At 28.9% G+C, this 22,594-nt stretch overlaps 3 protein-coding genes across 3 annotated transcripts; 2 read left to right on the top strand and 1 right to left on the bottom strand.

The window, feature by feature from the left end:
* Positions 1–654: 654 nt before the first annotated feature.
* LOC126846095 (protein strawberry notch) lies at positions 655–10,330 on the bottom strand. Its single transcript, XM_050585217.1, has 24 exons — positions 9,803–10,330; positions 9,583–9,676; positions 8,867–9,007; positions 8,560–8,721; positions 8,245–8,486; positions 8,079–8,175; positions 7,623–8,008; positions 7,386–7,547; positions 6,991–7,232; positions 6,771–6,924; positions 5,902–6,062; positions 5,722–5,841; positions 5,481–5,653; positions 4,816–5,001; positions 4,482–4,744; positions 4,312–4,411; positions 3,649–3,926; positions 3,291–3,462; positions 3,002–3,226; positions 2,746–2,933; positions 1,891–2,025; positions 1,706–1,827; positions 1,439–1,632; positions 655–1,363 (listed from the first exon to the last, which is right to left on the bottom strand). The coding sequence occupies exons 1-24, from the start codon at positions 9,803–9,805 to the stop codon at positions 1,272–1,274; spliced, it is 4,092 nt and encodes a 1,363-aa protein (XP_050441174.1). The 5' UTR covers positions 9,806–10,330; the 3' UTR covers positions 655–1,271.
* Positions 10,331–10,754: 424 nt separating this feature from the next.
* On the top strand, positions 10,755–17,009 carry LOC126846096 (N-lysine methyltransferase KMT5A-A). Its single transcript, XM_050585218.1, has 13 exons — positions 10,755–11,044; positions 11,117–11,202; positions 12,269–12,353; positions 13,075–13,190; positions 13,279–13,369; positions 13,438–13,584; positions 13,656–13,769; positions 13,834–13,943; positions 14,128–14,206; positions 14,281–14,335; positions 15,223–15,388; positions 15,507–15,697; positions 15,766–17,009. Exons 1-13 carry the CDS (start codon positions 11,017–11,019, stop codon positions 15,974–15,976), a joined length of 1,479 nt encoding a protein of 492 aa, XP_050441175.1. The 5' UTR covers positions 10,755–11,016; the 3' UTR covers positions 15,977–17,009.
* A 914-nt stretch (positions 17,010–17,923) lies between these two features.
* LOC126846648 (mediator of RNA polymerase II transcription subunit 11) lies at positions 17,924–18,772 on the top strand. Its single transcript, XM_050586347.1, has 2 exons — positions 17,924–18,110; positions 18,177–18,772. The coding sequence occupies exon 2, from the start codon at positions 18,199–18,201 to the stop codon at positions 18,577–18,579; it is 381 nt and encodes a 126-aa protein (XP_050442304.1). The 5' UTR covers positions 17,924–18,110; positions 18,177–18,198; the 3' UTR covers positions 18,580–18,772.
* The last annotated feature ends 3,822 nt before the right edge of the window (positions 18,773–22,594 follow it).

Here is a 22,594-nt window from a genome sequence, read left to right as displayed (position 1 = left end):
GTTTGTGTAAGCCATTAATCAGGAATAGAACTAAAAAAATATTTTAAAAACCGTACTACCTATAAGGTAGTAATTAAAATCATAAGTGTTTCACAAGAAGATATATTGCTCTAGAAATAAAAGAAAAATTAATCGCCTAAATAATTGTCTACAAACTACATAGCTCATAAAAAAACTATGTACAAATTACATTATTATTCATATAAATTCTTAACATAATCATAAAACTAGCTTAATGCTATTGAGATAATTATACACTTTAATATTTATGTTCTAATTTTGAGTAACAAACAATATATAAAATAGAAACTGGATTACAGAATTTTAGTCAAATTAGTTTCAACATTTAAGTTAAATAAAATTATATGTATATTTATATATAAACCTTACTGATGTATTAGTTCGTTTTATAATTTAAAAAATGTTCCTTATACAAATGAACAAATTATACAATAAAAACTGTTATTTTTTCACATTTTAGTATTAAAAAATATACACATGTGCATTATAAGAGAATAACCGTATTTGATTAACTCTACACTAAATTGTAAAATCTATATATAATTACTTTATGATAGTTACTTAGTATACTTATAACTAAAATGATAAGTTACTTAGTGTTAAATGTTAATGAATACACATATAATATTATAAATCAATAAGACACCATTCTACCATAAAAATGAAAAGTCTTACTGTATACTAATTGAATTGGAAATAACACTCAAAAGTATAAATTTGTTCAAATGATTGGAAATAAAAACCAGCTAGATTATTTCAACAGAAAAATTGAAGTGCTTAGTCATTACTTATTAAGTAGAACATTTAATGGCTAGGAGATAAAGATACAAAAAGGGACTAGGGTAGTGAAAATAGACAACAAAAGAAAATACATCATAGAATTAAAACAAAAATATTCACATTTACAAGGAAAAAAATATAAATATATATATATATATATACATATATTTATATGTAAAATCATTTAAAAAAAAACAGCGGAAGTATAATTCCAGTAAGGATGACTAATTTTGTTTCCCCCCTTTTATAAAACTTATTATTATACAGAAATATTCAATAAATAAAACATTCATAGTCAATTTTTTTTTTAAATACAGTTAATTATAAGAAAATAAGTTTAAAAATTACAAATTTAATTTCAATATAAAAAGAAATTAGTTTGGTAAAGGAATGTTTTTCACCTTCTAACTTATTGCAGTACTCTTAGAGACGCTTTAGTTATCTAATTAAAAAAACACTATTCTTATTCCTTAAACCGATGGGCTGATTTCTTCTGTTTTTTCAGCATCTGAACCCAGGTCTTGTTTCAGTGCTTCAACACATGATTTCGGTATTAATGTACCTATTTCAAAGAAATTAGTTAATAATTATTTTGATTATAATTTATTATAAAATTCAAAATAGTTGTAGAACTTACCGACTATTTTTACGCCTTCACCAGTTTTTAACCTCACAACTTGCATTTTATGATGAGAGCCTGTGCGAGATAATAAGACGTTTTCTATCCTACTCCACACACTTAAAACAGAACCTGATAATACATTATATGTTCTGCGTCTCAAACCTACTTCACAGTCTTGACCGACTGTTACAAGTTTGCAGTTACCACGCCTTAAAAAGAAATTTAGATAGATATAAACCAACGACAATTGTTATAAAAATTCACATAATAAAAGACATTTACCAGTAAGCATGTGAGCAAGTATTTTCAGATGATATATATTGCTCCTTCCAGTGTTTTTCCGCTTTATCCGTTTCCACTTTATAGTATTTTTTTTCAAGTTCACTTAATGATTCTTGTTTCAGCTATGAATAAATCAAACATATTACAAGTAATGAAATATAACCTATATTTACTCTAATACTAACCTGTAATCCAGTATTTGGACGGGATATCGTAAACATAATGTCTTTCTTAGATGGTGATTTTGTGCTTTCGCCTTTCTTATTGGCACTAGTGTCAGCCATTAATGCAAGTACAGCAGTACTTTTGTTGTTTCTAATCTGTAATTATAATGTAATACTTATTAGTCAATAATAAATTAAAATACAAGTACTTGAGCATATATTTTTTTAATATAGCAATTTTAACCTACTAAATCACCTATTCTAATTTATGCTTAAGCCACTATCTATGTATAATCGCTTTTACTTTTTCACTGTTGAGACAAATCGCAAAATGTTTCCTGTAATTTAAAGCTCTTTCGATATATTTTCTCAAAACTTACACTTGAATTAAAGATACATTTATTTTAAAAACTTATTCAGATTAATTCATATTTTACAGACACCACGCGTGAAAAAAGTCAGCTGTGTAAGATTACAACATAAAATATTATCACAAAAATATATTATAACCTTTTGCCTATGGCTTAGGTTTTTGCTAGGGTTGAAATTTTACTGAAAATATGTTTTGTGGATAAACAATCACCTTTTAAAAGTTGAATAATTATATTATCAGTTTTTTACATAATAATTTAACGATTTTGATAGGGCGCTACAATTCCCACATATTAAATTTTATTAATAGGCTATCATTAAAATAAAAAAAAAAATAAGACATTTTAGTGATTTTTTTAAACTGAATTGTAGTTGTTGAATAACTGAAAGAATCAAAATTCCAAGATCGTAGGTTTTACTAACAATTTTTATTTTGTTTACAAGTTAGCACTGTAAAACACTAACTTATTTTGAAGAAAATAGTTGAAATAGTAAGTATCTTACCTGATGGGAAAGATAAAATCCTTCATTAGTTGCTTTAGCCTCTCCTGATCTTTCCACAGCTTCATCCCAACTCATACCTCTTTCAACATGCACAATATGAAGTTCAGTTGTAGCTTGACCAGTGGCGTGTTTACGAAGGAACCTATACAGTTTTACTCGCTTCACATTCTCACCAGCAGTACCCAGATCTAAAAAAAAAATTTAATGAGCACAGTTAAAAATGTATTATTTAGACTCGAGAGCAATTTTTTTATACCCATAATTCCAAGGTCGAAACGACCAGCCTTTTTTGCTTGTATGATGATATGATGCAAAACATCAGTGAAATATTGAAATAGTCTATTTTGGAGTTCAACAGGCATACCGAGGATACGATTTAGGAACTTGCTTATATTATTGTAATCTTTATCCAGAGTTAAGTTACCAGGACTAGCTTCATTGTTTATTATCATGCCAACCCCTACAAGGGCACCACCGACATCTATAACCGGAAAAAAATACTAGTATCAAACATGTCAAAAAGTTAAATCAATGTATATGTTTACCTTCAAAGAAGTTGCCACTATAATCTTCAGGTGGAGGTACAATAGGGTGTTCATAACCAATAATAGTTTTCATTGTGGCTTCTAAAGCGCTGCGACCGTACTTATTATCAATATTAAATTTTGATAAATCACGAGTTTCTGTAGCTCTTCTGTCACCATGAGTAAGTGCACCCTAAATATAAATTCATTTTTACTTTTGTACACGCTACTGACTACGACATAACTCATCAGTACTGTACATTGACACTAGGATGTACCCATAGGGAGATAATGGGACTTAACCCATCACCGCCTAGCGCTCCCAAATGGATACATATTTACACATCATACTTAAAATATTTTTACAAGTATTACTTACTAGACTCTCTAATCTCTTTGCAACTATAGAAGCAAATCGTCTTTCACCTGCTAAATCTGATATAAGAAATATATACTCTGGTGCGTTCACTTGATTAGAACGATGAGAACGACCAAACTGTTGAATGGCCCTATCTGCACTCCAAGGAAGTTCTAGTGTAATGTGTACTCGCCGGCGCTGATTGCGAGCTCTTCGATCGCTTTGTAACGAAATACCAGAACTGGCTGCTTCAGATATGATAGCTACATCCTTTTCTCCATCCATAAACCTTTGTTTTTCTAATTTAAAAACAAAAACACTTTTTTATTAATGCAGTTCTAAAGTAATAAATATATTATGTATCTGTGGTAGGATGGCACAAGTTGATATGTTACTTTTTCCAACTTAATTAGTTACATTGTTAGTTATTAATATGAGGAGGAAAACAGACTGAGTGGGTAAGGTGGGTATTGTGTAAGCGCTCACTATCACCAGTTTACCACTCAGTCCGGCAGTCTGTTTGTTCAGCAGAAAACAGTTTAGTGAAAAGGAGCCTCTTCTACAGTGACGGACTGACGATTACCCCAAAAGTGAACTTGTCAAGAAACCTCATGAAGGCAGCGTTGGTACTTTAAGGCCAGTTAAGCTAAATTTTAATAAATACATATTAAAACATTGAATTACCAATAACATTTAATGTTTCTAAAGGTGCATCTTGTTCGGATCGAGACTCATACTGTATACCTCCATCAGTTTGAACTACTCTTCCTTTTCTTCCAGTCATCTAAATTGTGTATAAATATACAATTATATAATATAGTTTAAATACACAAAAACAAAAATGATGTAATTACTTCTGCGACATTTTCTGGGCCACCGAGTTCATCAATTAGTTGATCAAGAGTATTGGGAGGTAATTTATCACCAAGTCTCTCAATTCTTTCCATTAACTCTTCTTTCATGCTGCAGGCGCGATCAATCGCATCTTTGTGATGACTATTGTTAGACATACTTGACTTTAGTACTATTTGATGGATTTTATCTTTTGTGGTTATTTTTTTCTTAGCAGGAACTTTGACTTTTCGTTTTTTCACTCTGCCACCACCAATCCAGGGTCCTAGAAAAATTATACAAAATCAATATTTGATATCAGTAGCACAACCTAATAAATAATTTGATTACACTTACCGTCACTATCTGAATCATCTTCAATAAATGGATTGAAGTCGCTACTCGCTTCAGAGTCGTCACTATGTTCTTCGCTAATTTCTGATTCAGATTCAGACATTTTAAAATCTGAATCGTTATCAGATTTAGATTCAGATTCACTAGAATCTTTCATCCGTTTGATGTGTCTGGAAGCTGCTTGTCGTCCTAAGATACAATTGTATTTAAATAAAATATTTTTGTAATATTGTTGCATGAAGTGAAAAACCCAAGTTTTAAATTATTGTTTACAGGATGAACTTTTCATCATTAATTTTTAAAAAATTATTATTTAACTACTATTATTACTTCTTATAAGTCCTTATAATTAGTATAGTCAATTACCCAAATAATATATTTTTAGTTAATTTAGTGTACCTGCTACACATATTGAAATTTTATTTAGAATATAATATAAACTAAACTAAGCACAAGTTCACAGATTAAGGAAGGGTAACTCATTTAGGAGAGTATTTAACTAGTGCTAGAGGTCGTGGATCCGAGAGCCATTTAAGTGCTAACGATTTAACTTGAATTTTGCATTATTAAAAGTCAGAAGTGATATTTTGAACTTATGTCGAATGACAAAGAGGTGTGCTGTGTCTTAAAACTAATTTAAATTTTTAATTTTGCGCATATAATTTTACCAGATTTTCTTTTTTCACTACCACATCCTCCTTTAGAACTGCTTGGGCCTTGAGAATCACCATTTTGAGTTTTTGAGTGCTTCAATTCAATACCTACATTTCCCAGTAACTTCTTAATGCGGTTGCGATCAGGTGCAGGAAAATGTTTCTCGACTAATGATTGTAGCACCCCTCTAATAATATGCAATGAAATATGATTAGCTCTATAAAATGAACATAATACAAAACAACAAATTCATACTTAGCAGTAGATACAAAATCAGTTAACTCTCCATCATCTTTTTCAAGTTGCTCAAGTGTGCGAGCTTCTCCGGTAGATTGTAACCCAATTATAACACATTTTCCATGTTTTATCGCTTCCCTGAATTTGTAATTTACATTGTAATAAATATATTTCCATAAACATTAAAAGAAAACTTACCTAGCTACATCAACAGCGTGTTTCACCTTAGCAGCAATGCATAAATACTTGAAAAATCTTTGATGGGAGGACCAAAACTGACCCCACATAGTTTTTCGCATGCGGTTTTCTGCATCTATCAGTTCAGCAGCTTCTTGAAACATATGCATAGCGTCGACCCACTATATAACAAACAAAATTTAATTTACATAATTAATTTCAACCAACTTTTACATTTTACTTTTAAAGCAAAAAAATATTATTCTTGTACAGTAGTTAATTTTTCTAATTATTTAAACTTATTTTACTTAAAATTAAATACAAAATTTTACAAATCTGCAAAATTGTTGTACCACTTGTAATAAGTTATGGACGTTTTATTTAGACTGATAGTTAAACTTTAAGACAGTTACTGCTAATACTCCCCGCTCTTAAGGCCTAGTTACACAATGCAAGCAAGCATCCGAGCTAGCTGGCCTAGTGCAGCTACTTGCACAGTGTGACCGAATCATACGAGTTACTGTCAAATGCGAGTCAGTCAGTACTTCACATTCAAGTTACTATAACATTTTTTGTTTTTACTGGCATGCGAGTACACAGTTGCAGTAGCTGTCCAATGGCAGGTCAGCAACTCGTATTGTGTAACCAGGCCTTTAGTCATTAATAGACATTACTCAACCTACAAGCAATCGCTTCCTAAAAATCTAGTAAGGAGTCATGCTGCCATTTATTTTTTTACTTAAAAAGTACTAAGAGTACCAAAATTCGCAGTGTTAACACTACTAAACTACAATACTCAAAGTTTATTTTAGAAAAAAATGTGAGCAGATTAAAACATATAGAAAAAAATGTTATTCTACTGGTTATACACATATTTTAAAGTTACACACCAATTTTACAGCACTATCATAGACATGAGTAAATTCTTTTGATAAAGGTACTTCTTCAACTTTAAATGAAACACCGTGGAAGCTTAACTGTCTGGCAATATACATTCCTCGGAGTTTCATATCCATAGCTACTATTTCCATTGCACCAACACCACTGAAAACAAAATTATAATAATAATTTTTTATTTAAGTATTAGTTTAGAACAAATTGGAATATTACCGTTTTTCAACTGCATTTATAAAATCAAGGAATTCCGGGAAAGTTGTTCCTTGTCCCCACATACCTAAACGCACCATATATGCCATGTTTCTAGGTTCTGAAGCACCAGTAGCTGATGCATAAACAACTCTAGCATTTGGCAACTTATTTTGAAGTTCTAGAACAGTTAAACCTGTTTTTGTTGGTTTGGTAGAACCAACAGGACATAAATTCTTAGCTCGATGACACTCGTCAAACACAATCTAATGTTAAATTTAAGGAAAACAAAGTAATAAAAATGGTTTGGTTTAATAAGACTCTATATTCAAACTTAATGTTTTGTGTAAAAATAAAAGTTTTACAGAAATTTATCTTACAAAATTTACAAAAAATATTATTTATTTTCAAAAGGATACAACTCCATCATAATTATCACCACACCAATTCAACAGTTGTTTTAATCTACTTTTGTACTTTCCTCCACCACTCGATTCACCTATGAGTGCTGAATAAGTCGAGAATATAACTCCTTTGGATACATTTCCATTTGTTGGGCTATTAATTTTGGCGTACTTAAACTAAAATAAAATTAAAAATTTGTTATTATTATCATAATTATAAAGAAAAAACAATATAAAATAAAATTACCATACCTTGTTTAGTGAGTAAACTTTAATATTTTTTGTTCCAATATCTTCCAAATCACGTTCAGCATCAAATTTCAAATCATTTGATACAGACACCCAAATAGCCTTTTTACGCCCTTTTAAAAAGTTCTCGTATATTAAGCCAGCAATTGTTCGACCTTTACCAACTCCGGCACCATCTCCAATAAGAAATCCTGCTCTTGAACCATCTGGTAAAATATGCTCATGTTGTTGACACGTGTAAGTGATGGCTTCCAATTGAAGTGCAGAAAGAGATCCTGAATTTATCGTTTCCAAAGGTATTGACAATTCATACTTCACATCAGCTGGTTCAACACTTGACAACGAAGCAGTTTCTACTACAGGATCTGGATGCTTCTTACCAAGTTTAACTAAAATTGAAATAATAATAAATTAATAAAAATGTAATATAATTTTTAAGAAGAAAATTAAATAACCAACGTTTGGCTGGCCAGTAATCAGCGTAAGTCTCGGCAACTCCCATATCTTCATCATCATTGTCTTCTTCTTCTTCTCCGGTACGATTATTACTTGACATCTAAATACAAATAGGATATAAGTTTACCAAACTTCTTACATGTTACATTATTTAAAAGCAATTAACTACTTTATTATTCATCGACTGATTTAACCAATACGGAGGTACATTTTTTTGGCTCATCGGAAATCCTTGTTGAGTAAATGGTTGTTGCATCAGGTTTTGCAAAAATAATGTTGTAGCCGCTGGACCTCCTGCATTAAGCAACTGTGATACCATAGCAGCATTGCTGCCTCCACTACTCATCAGTTGCAGTAAAAAATTTGTAGCAGCATTACTGTCCATCATTCCAGGTGAGCCACCAGCCATACCTTTAATGACAATGTATTTACCATTTATTAAATTTATTATTAGTTAATTAATTTAGTAAAAACACAAATGTACCTTGTAAAAACTGATTTTGGCTTATTGCCGGAGGCATCATTCCTGGATAAGGCATATTTTGTGGAAACATCATATTTGAAGATCCTTGAGCCATATTCATAAAAGGGTTATTTACCATCGAACCCATCCAATTAGACATGCCACCCATTCCTTTAGCATAACCTGAATATATTGAATCGTACAAAAAACAAACTTTAGACGTAAGTATACTTGAAACAGTGCATACCAAGTATAATACTACCTCATAAAACTCTTCATTCCTACAATTAATTTTTATTAAGATGATGTTAAAAAGAAAATTATTTACCTAGGTTATTAGAATTATTAGCTTTGTAAGCTGGGTCTATTGGTTTGTTTAAATTATTTGCATTAATACTAGTGCTGGGTACTTTTTCATCCTTAAACGTTGTTTTAATATTTGCTGCTGTTGCCAAATCTTTTCCACCACCTAAGTATAGTTTAAAATAAAAATGTATTTATTAAATATCATAAAAGAAAATCTAATGTATTTGCACAATACTCTTCAATCTTTATTATTCATTAATGACTAATAATTAATAACTAATAACTAATAAATTTCTGATAAAAAAAAAATATATTTTTCAATTCTCTCTTAATTTCCGATTTTTATCAGAACGATAATTATTATAATTCATCATGAGCACAAGGTAAAGTTAAATTGTTAGGAAAAACAATGGAAAATATACCAGAAAGTATAAAAATGGACTGGAGTAAATTGATCAAAATTGTACTTCAGTTGTGTATTTATTTAGACATAAAATGCCAGTTATTATTATATAAATTTATTATATTTCAAATGTACAGAAAAATTATTACAAGTATACATGTCAATCAATGAACATATTATACAAAATGCAAGTATTTGATAAGCCATCCAAGTAAAGTATATGACTAAAGAATGGAAGATTACTTTCATTTTGAAGAGAGCAAATAATATTTATGAAAATACTAGGTATCTACGGGACATTATCTTGGGTTGATAGAGTAGTAATAAATAATTACCCGGAACTTCAGTTTTGTCCGGGTCGTCGTCATCATCAAAATCACTGCCGGAATCGGGATTTTTTTCCATCTTGACGTTAGCATCATTGGAGGCCTATAAAACACAAAAATTGGCTTCAGCAATTTAGCGCGCACTAAAGCTATTTCAACGATTTTAGACTGCGGGCAAACGCTTCTACGTGATTAACAAGCCTAGAATGAATAAAAACTTTGTACTAACCATTTCTCGAGACAGGTGTAGGAAAGAGAGTCCAGTCCAAACGTTACTGGCGTCCAAAGGTGCCCAGAACACGAAATTTCGCGAGTCGGCGACTGCGGTATTGATTAATCGCGGTGGATCATAATAAAAAAATCCGACTGCAAGCTTATTGGCGGAACCGCCCCCGGAGGCGATGGAACTTGGGGCTGAGCTACAAGCTTACCGGCGATGTACGAGCCGAACAGATCTTGACAGAATTACAGGTTCGACGCAAAAACGTTATGTTTATAAAATTCTGAGCTCCCGGGAAAAAAATAATTCCAGTTATTTGGTCCGGACAAAAGAATACAGGTTAGAATCAATACAATAGTTTTGCCGGAAAGAGAAAAACAACGCAGGCTGCCAGATGCCGCGAATCCTGAAACGCACCGAGCCCGCTTTATCGTAGTCGCCGCCGCGACGCGCTTTTTGACTTGAGCGATATTTTTACCATTTCGAAAATACTATTATTCTTTATCGTAGTCGATGCCGCCAATTCTATGCACAGTTAACGGTGGTCAGACGATCAGAGTATTGTGAACCGTACCGAGCTGACGCTATCCCGCCATATTGATTCACGGAATCTGTCTTCCGAGCAAGAAGTCGGAAAAAGGGTTGGAGGTAAAAAAAAAAAAACCAATGGACTCTTTAAAATTAACGTCCAACGCAAGCCTGCTAGACACCGTCTAAAACCAAAGACATCATTCGATCGACCCAATAAATTATCCAAAATAATTGGTTATCGTATTTTATAGTCGGTTAATTAGCCAAAAGTGCCCAATGCTTGTTGGTCGTTGTATTGGTTTTCTACGTTTCGAACGCGCCATTCGAATTCCCAAGGTTGGCAACTTGATGAAATTAACCGAAAAAATGATAACATTCGCTCGACCAATGAACGGTCTCGTTATGGCGTTTGATTCGCTCGAGATAATTTGTTTGTCTGCAACACTGCCATTAGTGCCATTGCCCTGAAGATTTTTTAAAACGTTCCCAGTGTAAAAAAAAATGCCTTGACAGTATAAATAATGTTAGTGTAAGTCACTGCCTTAGTCATGTAAATCTTAATAAGTAATAGTTACCGTTCAATACGTTTTAATGTTTGAGGAAATTCATTTGGATTTGTTTGTGTTATTAAAATGTATAACTAAAACTTTTTTACTGTAACTTAAAGGCACCTCTTTTCATTTCTGTGTATTATGCCAAACGCCTACAAAATGGTCAAAAGTAAGTTTTTATGTGGAAAAAGCGTTTAATTTTAGTAAAAACAAATAATATATTTTTTTTTGTTTTCATTAGAAAAAACAAAACGGTTAGCTACTCAAGCAATCGATGAACCAGGTCGGTGTCCTCAAGCTTCTATTAAAAAGTTCTGCACTGAGAAAGTAAGTGCCATATCTGCCTATACTTTTATGGTTTAGAATAAATTCAGACTTTATAATAAAAAAATTTTTTTTTTTATTTAAATAGCCCATATCTGATTACTTGGTTAACATTTTATTTTTAATAACATTAACAAAAAATTTAGAAAGAATGTATCATAATTAATTATTAGTATCATTATGATTTCATAAGATGTTACCTATTTAGAATTCAAATAATGTGTATTAGATCTCATGACTAATATTTTTTAATTACTCATTTATATGCCATTGCATAATATTTTAGGCATTTATTCATTACTTATGTTTTTAATATTTATATAAATATTGTATTGGCGGTTAGACCAAATTTCGGAAATCTGGATTAAATACAATGTATGGTAAAGGGTACATTTTTTTAAACAAAATGTTTGTATTTTTTGCTATCTAGAAGCCCCTCCCATTTAACTTTTACAACATAACATAATACTGTTTTTTTTTTAACATTATGAATAATACTCAATTATATCTAAGAATCTAGAGATATCCTGGTGGGCCAGTGCACCCTCGGTACCTATGATATCTGTGTATTTACATACAAATCTTATAAAACATTATTTAATGAGATTTTCCAAGCCTAGAGGTAAAAATGAAAATATTTATAATTGAAAAATCAGTTTGTGTGTATCTGTATGATAATTAAAATAAGAAGTCATTTATTGAAACCATGTTTGTCAATAAATAATAATTTTTTTTCCCCGTACGTAAAATAAAAAATGTTTAAAAAGATAATAGTAAATTAATTTTACAAGACTTAGAAAAATATTATACTTGTAACTTAAAATCATTTGAAAGTATGATTGGGTTACAACTATTTTATTGTAACATTAAAAAAAAAGTTGCCATTATTCATCTCAAATTTAATTTATAAGATGTGTCGATATAAATGTAAGTTTTTATAGATTTCAAAAAACTTTTATCTCAAATTTTTAAATTCTTTAAATGATAATAATATTTAGTAGAATAACAATGTCAAAAGCTAAAAGTGATTTTTTTTAAATATTTCATTTACTTATTTTTTCACTTGTAGAAATTCAACAAGCGTAGGAAAAAAGGGCGAATCATTCAACAAATACCTACGATTGGCATCTCTCAAAATACTAAAAAAAAATTAAGTATGCAATTTAAGCTTTTTTTTTATTTACATTAAATCTTTATTTAAAGCTGTCATGTAAATAATAACACAGTTCTACGAACAAATTATTTTATTGTTGTTTAAATTTTAATAAAAACAAGTTATTTAAAATATATTTGATAAAGTAAATTATAATCTAAAAATTAGTTTCCATCATACCTAGTTTTTTTTATTGAAGTAGGTACACTGTAAATCAAAATTAACCTTCAATTATTAAAATTTGTACGTTTTATTTAATTAAAAAGTAAAGAAACTTCATTGGTTAATAAAAAATGTATAATTCTAAATTAAAAAATTAAAAATTATGTTTTATTTAAAATGCACATTAGGTCATGAATTTATTAGAATTTACAAGTCTTGACTTGAAATAATTTGTAATAAATAATGTGCAATATAGAATTTAACATTTGGTAGAAATCTAAAAAAAAATTAAATAATTATGCATAACAATTTGTTTTTGTAAATATTAGTAATAGAGATTGATGATGGAGTAATGGAGATTGATTATAATTCTCATAAAGTTTGTTCGAAATCATTAAGAAATAAAAAAATATCAGACAACAAATATTTATATATAGAACAGTGTATTATTTATAAAATATAATTTTAATGATTTTGCTTTTATCAGGATTGCTTTATTTTATTTGCAAAACTGTTGTTAATATATTATATTTATAAAATGAATCTTGTATATTTTTAAGATAAAAGAGCACATCATAAACCTTTGACATCTGTCCAAAATGACTTAACTTTGTATGAAATCAAACCGTTAAGTCCAACAAAACTTTCCATTTCTGTTAAAAAGTTTTACAGTAATGTAAGTACATGTTCAAATAAAGTAATTTTGCATGCGTTGTTGATATTTGGTATGAATTATTTTTTCACATTAAATTTATTTTATTTAGACAAATTTTGAACGCTTAGAGGATAATTTGCATTTTACCGGCAAAAGTAAAGCACTGTTAGCTGATACTGATTCTCAAGCTGAAATCCGCAGTAATTATAAATTGAGTTTTCATTTTTTAAATTATTATATGATTTATCCAATGGATTCATATTAATAGGTGGCGTCAATTTCGATCAATCAACTATTAATAATAAAAAAACAATTATTACAAAAAATTGCCATGAACTAATAAAATCCAATGAACAGTCCAAAATAATATTAAAACGTAAAAAACAAAATGACATGAAACCAGAGTTAAATAAAGGTAAAATTAGTAATTTATGCAAGTTTAGTAAACATAATTAAATTTTAAAATAAATTGTCTCATATCAACAGATCAAAGTAAAAGTATTAGAAAGTTCCATAAAAGAGCTCTAACTGAAAGTGTGTTAGAAACTACAAATAACAGTGGAAGTAATCAAACGCACGCTAGTTCTGATTTATTGACAAGTTAGATATTTGTTTTATTTTATAGTGATAAAACTCAAATAATATTTGATTTTATACCTTGTAGATGTTGTATCAAATACTGAGCAAACTAATGCTAACCTTGTTGGAGAATACCAAGTAACACATTCATCAACTAATACACTTTCAATATCTGTTAAACGATTTTATAAGAGTGTAAGTTATGATATAAAGTTATAAAGCATACAATTATTTAATAAATCATTTAAACAAATTTTAAATATCTAAGTTTGATAAAAATGACAAAAACATGGTTTCAATACTAGTATAAATTTTGCATGTTATATTTTTGTTTTCGTGTTTTTATGTTTTAAATTATACTTTATTTGTTCTTATTTAGAATGTTCAAACTAAAGCAAAAGACTTAGAGAAAGTTAACAAAGATATGCCACTTGTTTCTGATACCACATATAACTCAAGTACTAAATATGATAAACCAATTTTATTTATGTATCTATTTTTAATTTTTTTTTTGTTATCTTTGTCGTTATAGAAGCAGATAATATTCAATCTCCATCATCTAGATTTAGTAGTAGCCATAAAATAAGGTAATTTGTTGTTTGGCACAATTAGAAATTACACTTTAAAAAAAAAAAAAAAAAATACCAATATAAAGTTCAGATGCTGTGAACTTTTTTTTTTTTTGAGGACTCAAGTTTTTTTTTAAACTGCTAAAACGATTTCTTTCATTATGATAAGTGTACAGATCAAAAATCGTACCTGAAAGGTACTCCGACCAAAATCAAAAAATTACACCTTCCCTTAAAAAATTAGAAAAACACTAAAATCATTTACATATTTTTCATCTTAAAATTACAGCTCTATTAATTTTTTTTTAAATAGTCAAATGAGTTCTAAATTTGTATAGAATACTATTTGACATTTTACTACCAATAAATATTGACAAATAAAAAAATGTCATAAACCCTTTCCCCCAGCAGGGGTGAAAACTTTCTTTATTTCATTTTTCTAGGTGAAGTTGTAGGGCTTAAGATCTGAAAATTAGACTGATGGTAAATCTAGATCGGGGCTGTAGCATTTACAAATTTTTCAAAATTCTTTAGTTAAAATTTTTTTTCTATAGAAATCCAAAAAAAAAAAGGAAATTAGACTGACTGTAGTTAAATTCTTAGATAATATTTTCATTATATTGTCAATTATAATATATGGGTAACAATGTCAGTAAACTATTATAGACAATCAACCCTATTTGTATCCACTAATAATAAAAAAAATTTAAGCACATTATTGGTATTACAAAGCTTTTATCGATGTTTGTATTTCTAATCAGTACAGATTCTCATCAAAGCGTTTAGTTGAAAATGATAAAATCTCTTTCAATTATTATAATTCCTGTAGTTCTACCCACTTGCCCCAATATAAGCTGTCTCCACTATGCCTCAACACCATTGTACAGTTTTTTTATTTTTTTTAGTCTAAATGTCAAACACATAAATGATTCATCTAACAATAAGCAACAAAAAGTAACTGCGTTTTTTCCGATTCGAAGAAGTGCTCGTAAAACAAAAAATGTAGTTAATGAAGAGAAACAAAAAGCATTAGAAAAGGCAATCATTTCACAGAATGAAGATGGATTAGAGGTTATTACATATATATTTCCTTGCATATTTATATTATATAATGTTATACTTCTATATTTGCTTAAGTATATTATATAATTTCAAAATAATTTGATACTAATGTAGATTTTGTTTTTAGATCACTGTATTTCCTGATAAAGGTCGTGGTATCATAGCTGGTCGAGATTTTTCTCGTGGTGAATTTGTTGTTGAATACGCTGGTGAATTAATAACCATTCAAGAAGCACGTAAAAGAGAAACATTTTACTCTCAAGACACAGCAACAGGTTGTTACATGTATTATTTCAAATACGGTACAGTTCACTATTGGTAAGATTTTTTTTAATCATTTAAGAACAATTAATATTTAATAATCTTTAATTAAATTACCTTTGTAGTATTGATGCTACAGAAGAGAGTAAAAGACTTGGCCGCCTTGTAAACCATTCAAGATTTGGCAATTTGGGACCAAAAGTAGTAGAAATTTCTGGATTACCAAGAATTGTATTGATTGCTAAAGGAGATATTAAACGAGGGGAAGAACTAACTTATGACTATGGCGATCGTAGTAAAGAATCATTAGTTAACCATCCTTGGCTAGCATGTTAACTCATCGTATTTTATTTAAAAGAATTCATGTTATATTTTTATTATTATTTTTTTTTTTTTATTGCACTGCCAACTAAATTAATATGGTATTTTATAGTAAATGGATTGATGGAATAACATATTATATTACCATGTTTACTGACACATTAAAATTTTAAACAAAACTTATTTCTAATTGTAAATTGTTCTATGTTCAATTATTTTTTTTCTTTTGAAAATATTGTATTTCAATTTTAGAACAAATTTGTTGATGTAAATTTGTATATTATTCTCAAAACCCTTTGGGAGTAAAGGAATTCAGATGTCAATATTAATTTTTTTTTATTATTTTAAGGGTCATTTGTGTATTTGTCTGTTTGGAGGGCAGATTATTTCTGATACGGATATTATTAATAAGTAACAGAGTAATTCTGTCCTTCTCACCGGCAATCTTACCCCGACTACCTGGACACTTAACAGATAATTTTTGTTTGTAAATTTTCCATTCAATGATAATTTATTTGAATTAAATCTTAGTAAATGTATTAACTATTAAGTCATAGTAAAATAATTAATTAATTGTTTGACCTATTTGCGACTGTTAATATTTAGTAAATAGTTTTAACTGCAACTAATATTCTGGATATTTTGAAATAAGCTTAGATGATAGCTTCCTATTAACTTACTTTTTATTAATGCCATTTTGTTTTAAAAAAAATAACTAAAAACAAATTATTTTTTTATATTTCAAAAAAATAATTGGTGTCATTCATCTATTATTAGTTTAAGCAATTAAAAAATAGTTATTTAGAATTTATGACTGAATATTCGTCTTATAAAATTTTTGACCTTTGTACTCGATATATTTAAAAAAAACTGTCAATTTTTTTAAACACCAACATGTTTTCCAGTATACTTTTAATAAGCTTAGCATAATTATAAGTTAAATGTGTTCTTATAATTATAGTGATATAATTTTTAAGGTGTGTTTGTTTTTAATTGTTATTGATGTTGGTGTGATTTTGTTTCAGTTGAATTTTTTATCGTGAAATACCACCATAACATGTTATGTATTTTTGTGTTATATTTTTTTTTTATTGACTAAATAAATATAGGAAAAATTAATCATTTAAATGAGTATTCTTGTACTATAAATATATACATAAATACTTTTTTTTTATTAATACAGCTTATTTTTGGTAGTCAATTCAAAGAATTGTAACCCTAGAATTTCGATAAATGGTGACATTAAATAAAATATAAATAGCAGATTCTAATTTATACTTTACCACACATAGAGCAAGTTATGGAATATGTCCCACCCACCATAGCTTTTTTCACCAATATACCCGCTCATGTGCAAAAAATCAACTAAGTTGTGATATTACATTCACTTGATTTATTTTATAACGAGCGATATTGAACAAATTAAATTTGTAATTTTTACCTAAACTCTGAATTCTAACATTTCAAAGTAATTCCAGGTTTTTTATATCGGTGTAGTATTATAACTATACATTGTTACTTTTGATTGTATTTAGTTATAATTTATTATGAATACAACAAACGAGAAGTTGCCCGCCACGTTTTCGTTTACATTGGAACTGTCCCTTCTGATTTCATCTATTTCGTGGTAAATTGGTAATACACCAATGCATAGACAATTAGGTATTGTCAATTGAACAAAGTTCAATGAACTGTTATAACAATATTAACCGCTGTAACATCAAAACCATAAACACTAGTGCACTCTGATGACTGGTGTTCGTACTTAGTAGTCAAATCTTAAAATCGATAACTTTACCAGGAAAACCACGGACTATGGTCCGTGAGAAAAATACACTCTTCATAAACTAAAACAGTGTCACCAGAACAAACGGATAAAAATAATGTATTTTCTTGTGATAAACACTGTCGTTAAGAGATCATAGATTAACCGCTTTGGTAAAAACTGATAATATTAACATATTCAGATTTCAGTAATCAGTATTCACTATTCATAGTTTAATACAATTTACAACCTGTACTGTATTATGATTTATGTTTATCGACGCTATTGTTTCAAATAAGCGGTGAAGGCTCGATAATTAATATACTTTTGTGGTAACTAGTTAAATAGCTTTAATTTCAATAAACACATACTCTATTATTACTGGTATGTATAAACTGAAATATTAAAACTAATCAAAACCGTTTTATAGTTATTTAATTGTTTGTTTAGGATTGATATTTTAATTTATATTATGGCTGCCCCTATGGAACGTATACAAGCACTAGAAGTAATAGAAAAGGATATAATTACTTGTTTACAAAGTGCTGGCCAAGCTTTGTTAGAGCTTAGTAAAGAGAAGTCCAGTTTGAAGCAAGTAGAAAATCAGTCTCATCAATTCTTAAAAAGCTTAGGAAGTGTAGAATCTAAACTCACTGATCAAATAAACTATCTAACTCAAGTATCTACGGGTCAGCCATATGAAAATAGCGGCTATGCATCACAAAAAGTTTTGCAAATGGCATGGCATCGACTAGAACATGCTCGTAGTAGAGTCAAAGAGTTGGAGCGGTCAAAGATTAAATATATGCAAGACCAAGATCAAATGAAAGGAAATGCTTCTAATCTTATGTAATGCTGTGTTTTGTATTAAGTCATAACATTAGCTCATCAACAATGAGAAACCATTGTAATCAAATCGTTGATGGGTTAAATTTATTTTGTATTTATAATACTATCAATTAAGTTAATATATAGTTTTGCTTTTTATCATTAACTGTAAATAATGAGATCATTAAAATTTTAAATAAATACAATTTTTATTTAACCATCATTTATAATATTCCTTAGTGTATTGTAGGGTATACAGAGTACCGACTTCTCACTTTTATATGTAGCATATTGTACTCTAAACAAAAATTGTATACCTGGCACCTGTGGATAAAATACTTGATTTTCTTCAATATATGCTATATACGAAGTCGGAGGTGGGTATGTGTAAATAAAATTTACTATAAAAAAAATAGAGTTGGAGCAATTCCCAAACATTAATTACAAATAAAATCATATCCAGTTAAGAATGTAGCTAAGATCATATTCGCAGGTTACATTGGACTAGTAGTGTATCGACTGGTTACTATTGTATGTCTCATATGTCACAATAGTAAAATCCAAAACGGTTTAAAATTCAAAAATTATATGTGATGTATAAAACAAATTAGCTAAGAAATGTAGATTTCTTTAATAATAATATGTTATTTATTAACCATTATAATTAAAAACTGCGTAGTACACTAGTGCCATGCTGATCCAATATAAATAATGATAGGTCACTTATAAATAAATTGCATTCTTTTTATTTGTAGTTAATTTATAAAATATGCAACTTTGTTGATATGCTGCAGTCTGCATTTGGTAAACAAAGTTTTTTCGAATGTTATAATTATTAATAATTTCAACTTTCATTACTATTATTATTACTTTTATTTGTTGTTATTCAATTACATAACTATTCTTTTTTATGTGTTTTTAATACAACAAATGTATAATTATTAATTATTCCTAATGTAGACTAGTTATATTTTATTGTGCTACTCTGTGGCTATGATAATTCTACATTTGTTTTATTGATCACAATTCAAACCTCCTACTTTTTTCCCTAGCTTTGTGGGAAAAAAAAAGTCATTCGATTATTGAACACCAAAGCAACCAAGTCAATAAGACATCCATGAGGCATAATCTAATGTTTTCTCTAAAAAGAGAAAAAATGTATATAGGATGATTTCTTTAAATAAAGTATAATAAAGATATTAATAATTTAATATCTTTTAGGGTTTAATCAGTTATAGAATTTTTTTTTCCGTAGAGTTTTTATATGTAATCCTAATTTTCACAAACTTTTATGTTTTAAACCCCCATCCAAATTAGTTGTTTTATATCAATCTTTGAAACTTAAATGATAACGTGTAATATATTTTATGAAATTTTAAGTTAAGATTAGTTAGGTGACTGAAAATGTTGACTGGTCGATTACCAGTTTTTAGTTATTATTCTTAAAGTTTAGAATGGGAGGAAGGGTAGTGAATAGTACTATTTTTATTTGCGCGCATTACTAAACTGCTCTTCCCTTCCCGTCCTATTTTTTTTTTTTATGTACCTTTATTTTAACAATACGAGTATTACAGCACAATTACTAATTAATATGCAATGAAAATATTTTAACGAATATAAAAACAATAAAACATGCATAAAGAAACAATTAAATAAGAAATCCTGCTTTGGAAACGAAGGAAATTAGGAGAACGATAACGGAGCTTAAAAGAAGATAGGGGTCAAGGGAGGTATAGCAGAACAAACTGAGATGGGAAAGTAAAAATTTTCTGTTGGGGTACAGAGTAGGACGGTCAAGGAGAATATGGTTAAAACTACAAGGAGTTTTATTAAGGTGGTGGGTACAAAAGGGAGATGAGTTTAGGTAGAGATGGAAGGCATGAGTAGGAAGGAGGTTATGACCAAGACGAAGTCTGGAAAAAGAAACAAAAAGGGAATAGGTAAAGGAGAGTACCAGAACCAAGGATGACGGAAAATGGTAGGAGAAATCGCTCTATGTCAAGCAGCATAATTATGAAGAAGAGATTGCCATTGCCACAACTTTTAAACTTTAATAACTATAAAAATTACGTTACCATTTAAGTTTCAAAAGTCAATAAACATAAATAACTAATTTGGGAGAGGATTAAAAACATTAAAGTTTGTAAAAAATTGAGATCATGATGTTGTTTAAAAACACCGGAAAAAATAATCAATAACTGATGTAAGTGGTTCACTTAAAAAAAAATCACTGTATATGTAAATATATTTTTTTAAACAGATTTAACTATTAATGAATACAAGCAAAATTTGTTATATGACAACGTAGGTACTGTTTTTTAAAATATATTCTATTTAGTTAGTTGAAGCCAATAGGTGTTTTGAAATTAAAACCACTCAAACGTAAATAAAAATAGACTTTTCCTTTTGAAGTGATTATACTCTATAGTCTAAGATAAATTACTTACGAAATTAAAAGAAGTTCAGATTAGAGTTTAATAACCGGTACAAAAACACCTACAGGTGTATAGGTATGTATATTTAAGTGCAAGTAATGAGAACCCGACTGTTCTTCTATTCTTGAGAACCGATATCATTTTTGTTTTATAATAAAAGTCATTGTTTATCTCAGATCGTAATATATTAAAATGTCGGTTGTTAATGGTACCAAAATGTATATAGTAAAAGTATAGAATCCTCAACTATCTTAATATATGGTCTCGTAGTGTAGATGAACACTGATAGTAACAGCTCTAAGCACAACGTATATTATGTAATGATTGCAATATGTAGATATAGTAAGTACAGGTTTAGCTTTAGGTAGAGCCGTACAAGTAAATACTACAAAGTCAACATTTACACTACATTGTTAAATGGCGCAAACAAATTTATCTTGTTAGACAAAACTCAAAAGAAAAAAAAATGCAAATCTTATGTTCTAAGCTTTCTATATATAAAACATAATTAGATTATTTATGGAATTTATATTAAATTTTTATATTGCGTTTGAACAGTAAAGACCAAATCTAATTGTCTTATGAACAAATTTCACAAAATTTTCAATTTAAAATCAATAATCTTGCACCAACATCAAGAGATAACTTAAGATGTATTAATACATAACCGCTACCGGTAAAATGATTAACTACAGTAAAACATAAAATAACTAAATCATGGTTATTATATATACGTATTATTTACAAATGCAAAATATACATATATTTTTAGCTTGGATGCAATTTTTTAACATAGCTTTTGTGCAGTCTTTAAAAAAAATGCGCAAAAACACGTTAACTTGTGGTGTTTGGATTTCCGGAATGTACCACACGAAACGTTTTCTACCTCATCAGCAAAACCAGTTTTTTGTTTAACATAATGAAACACATCGGAAGCGATTAAATCGACAAGCCCCCGCACATAATTCGATTATTCAACCCGACACTTAAATACTAGAATAATTATTAGTGTATTTTCTGGCGACTGATTATCTGTACAATAACATAACTCTTAAGAAATTAGTTGATCGACCCACAATACAACGTGACACGTATAAGAAATTATCGAAATTTATAGGTTAGTACTTGTAACTTGGCGTTTTGTATAAATTACAATTTATAACGAATTCAGTCGCGATTTTTATATTAATATTCTTTGGAATATTTTAATAGGATTACCTAGTAGTACGAGCATGTTTGCTGAGGAAATTTATATTTTATCACTTATATCAGTAGTGTCTACGCCAAGAGTAAAGTTAGACCATTGTTTAACTGAATTATTTTTGAACAGAGCTCGCACGAGTTACATTATACTGTCGGCGGTTCACTACACATTGTATTAATGCTATATATTGTAAAATAACGCTGAAGTAGAGGTCGCTTAATAGTAGAAACTCCAGACATTTTTTTCTTCGGACCCATCGATGAATAATAATTGATATATAAAATACACAAACGGTTATGGTTGATCAGCGACGCGATCAATTTAGTTAAAACAGTAATAACTATCATTTTAATTTATATCATAATAATAAAATAATTAAACACAATGAAGGCTAAAATTAT

The sequence above is a fragment of the Adelges cooleyi genome, unplaced genomic scaffold (assembly GCF_023614345.1).
Source record: "Adelges cooleyi isolate 19-005CV unplaced genomic scaffold, UGA_ACOO_1.1 ACOO_flye_CR_arks_rails_tigmint_CR_PRNA_9, whole genome shotgun sequence".
NCBI classification, from domain to species: Eukaryota; Metazoa; Arthropoda; class Insecta; order Hemiptera; family Adelgidae; genus Adelges; species Adelges cooleyi.
The sequence above is the reverse complement of the archived record's forward strand: the minus strand, read 5'-3'. Positions and strand labels throughout refer to the sequence as shown.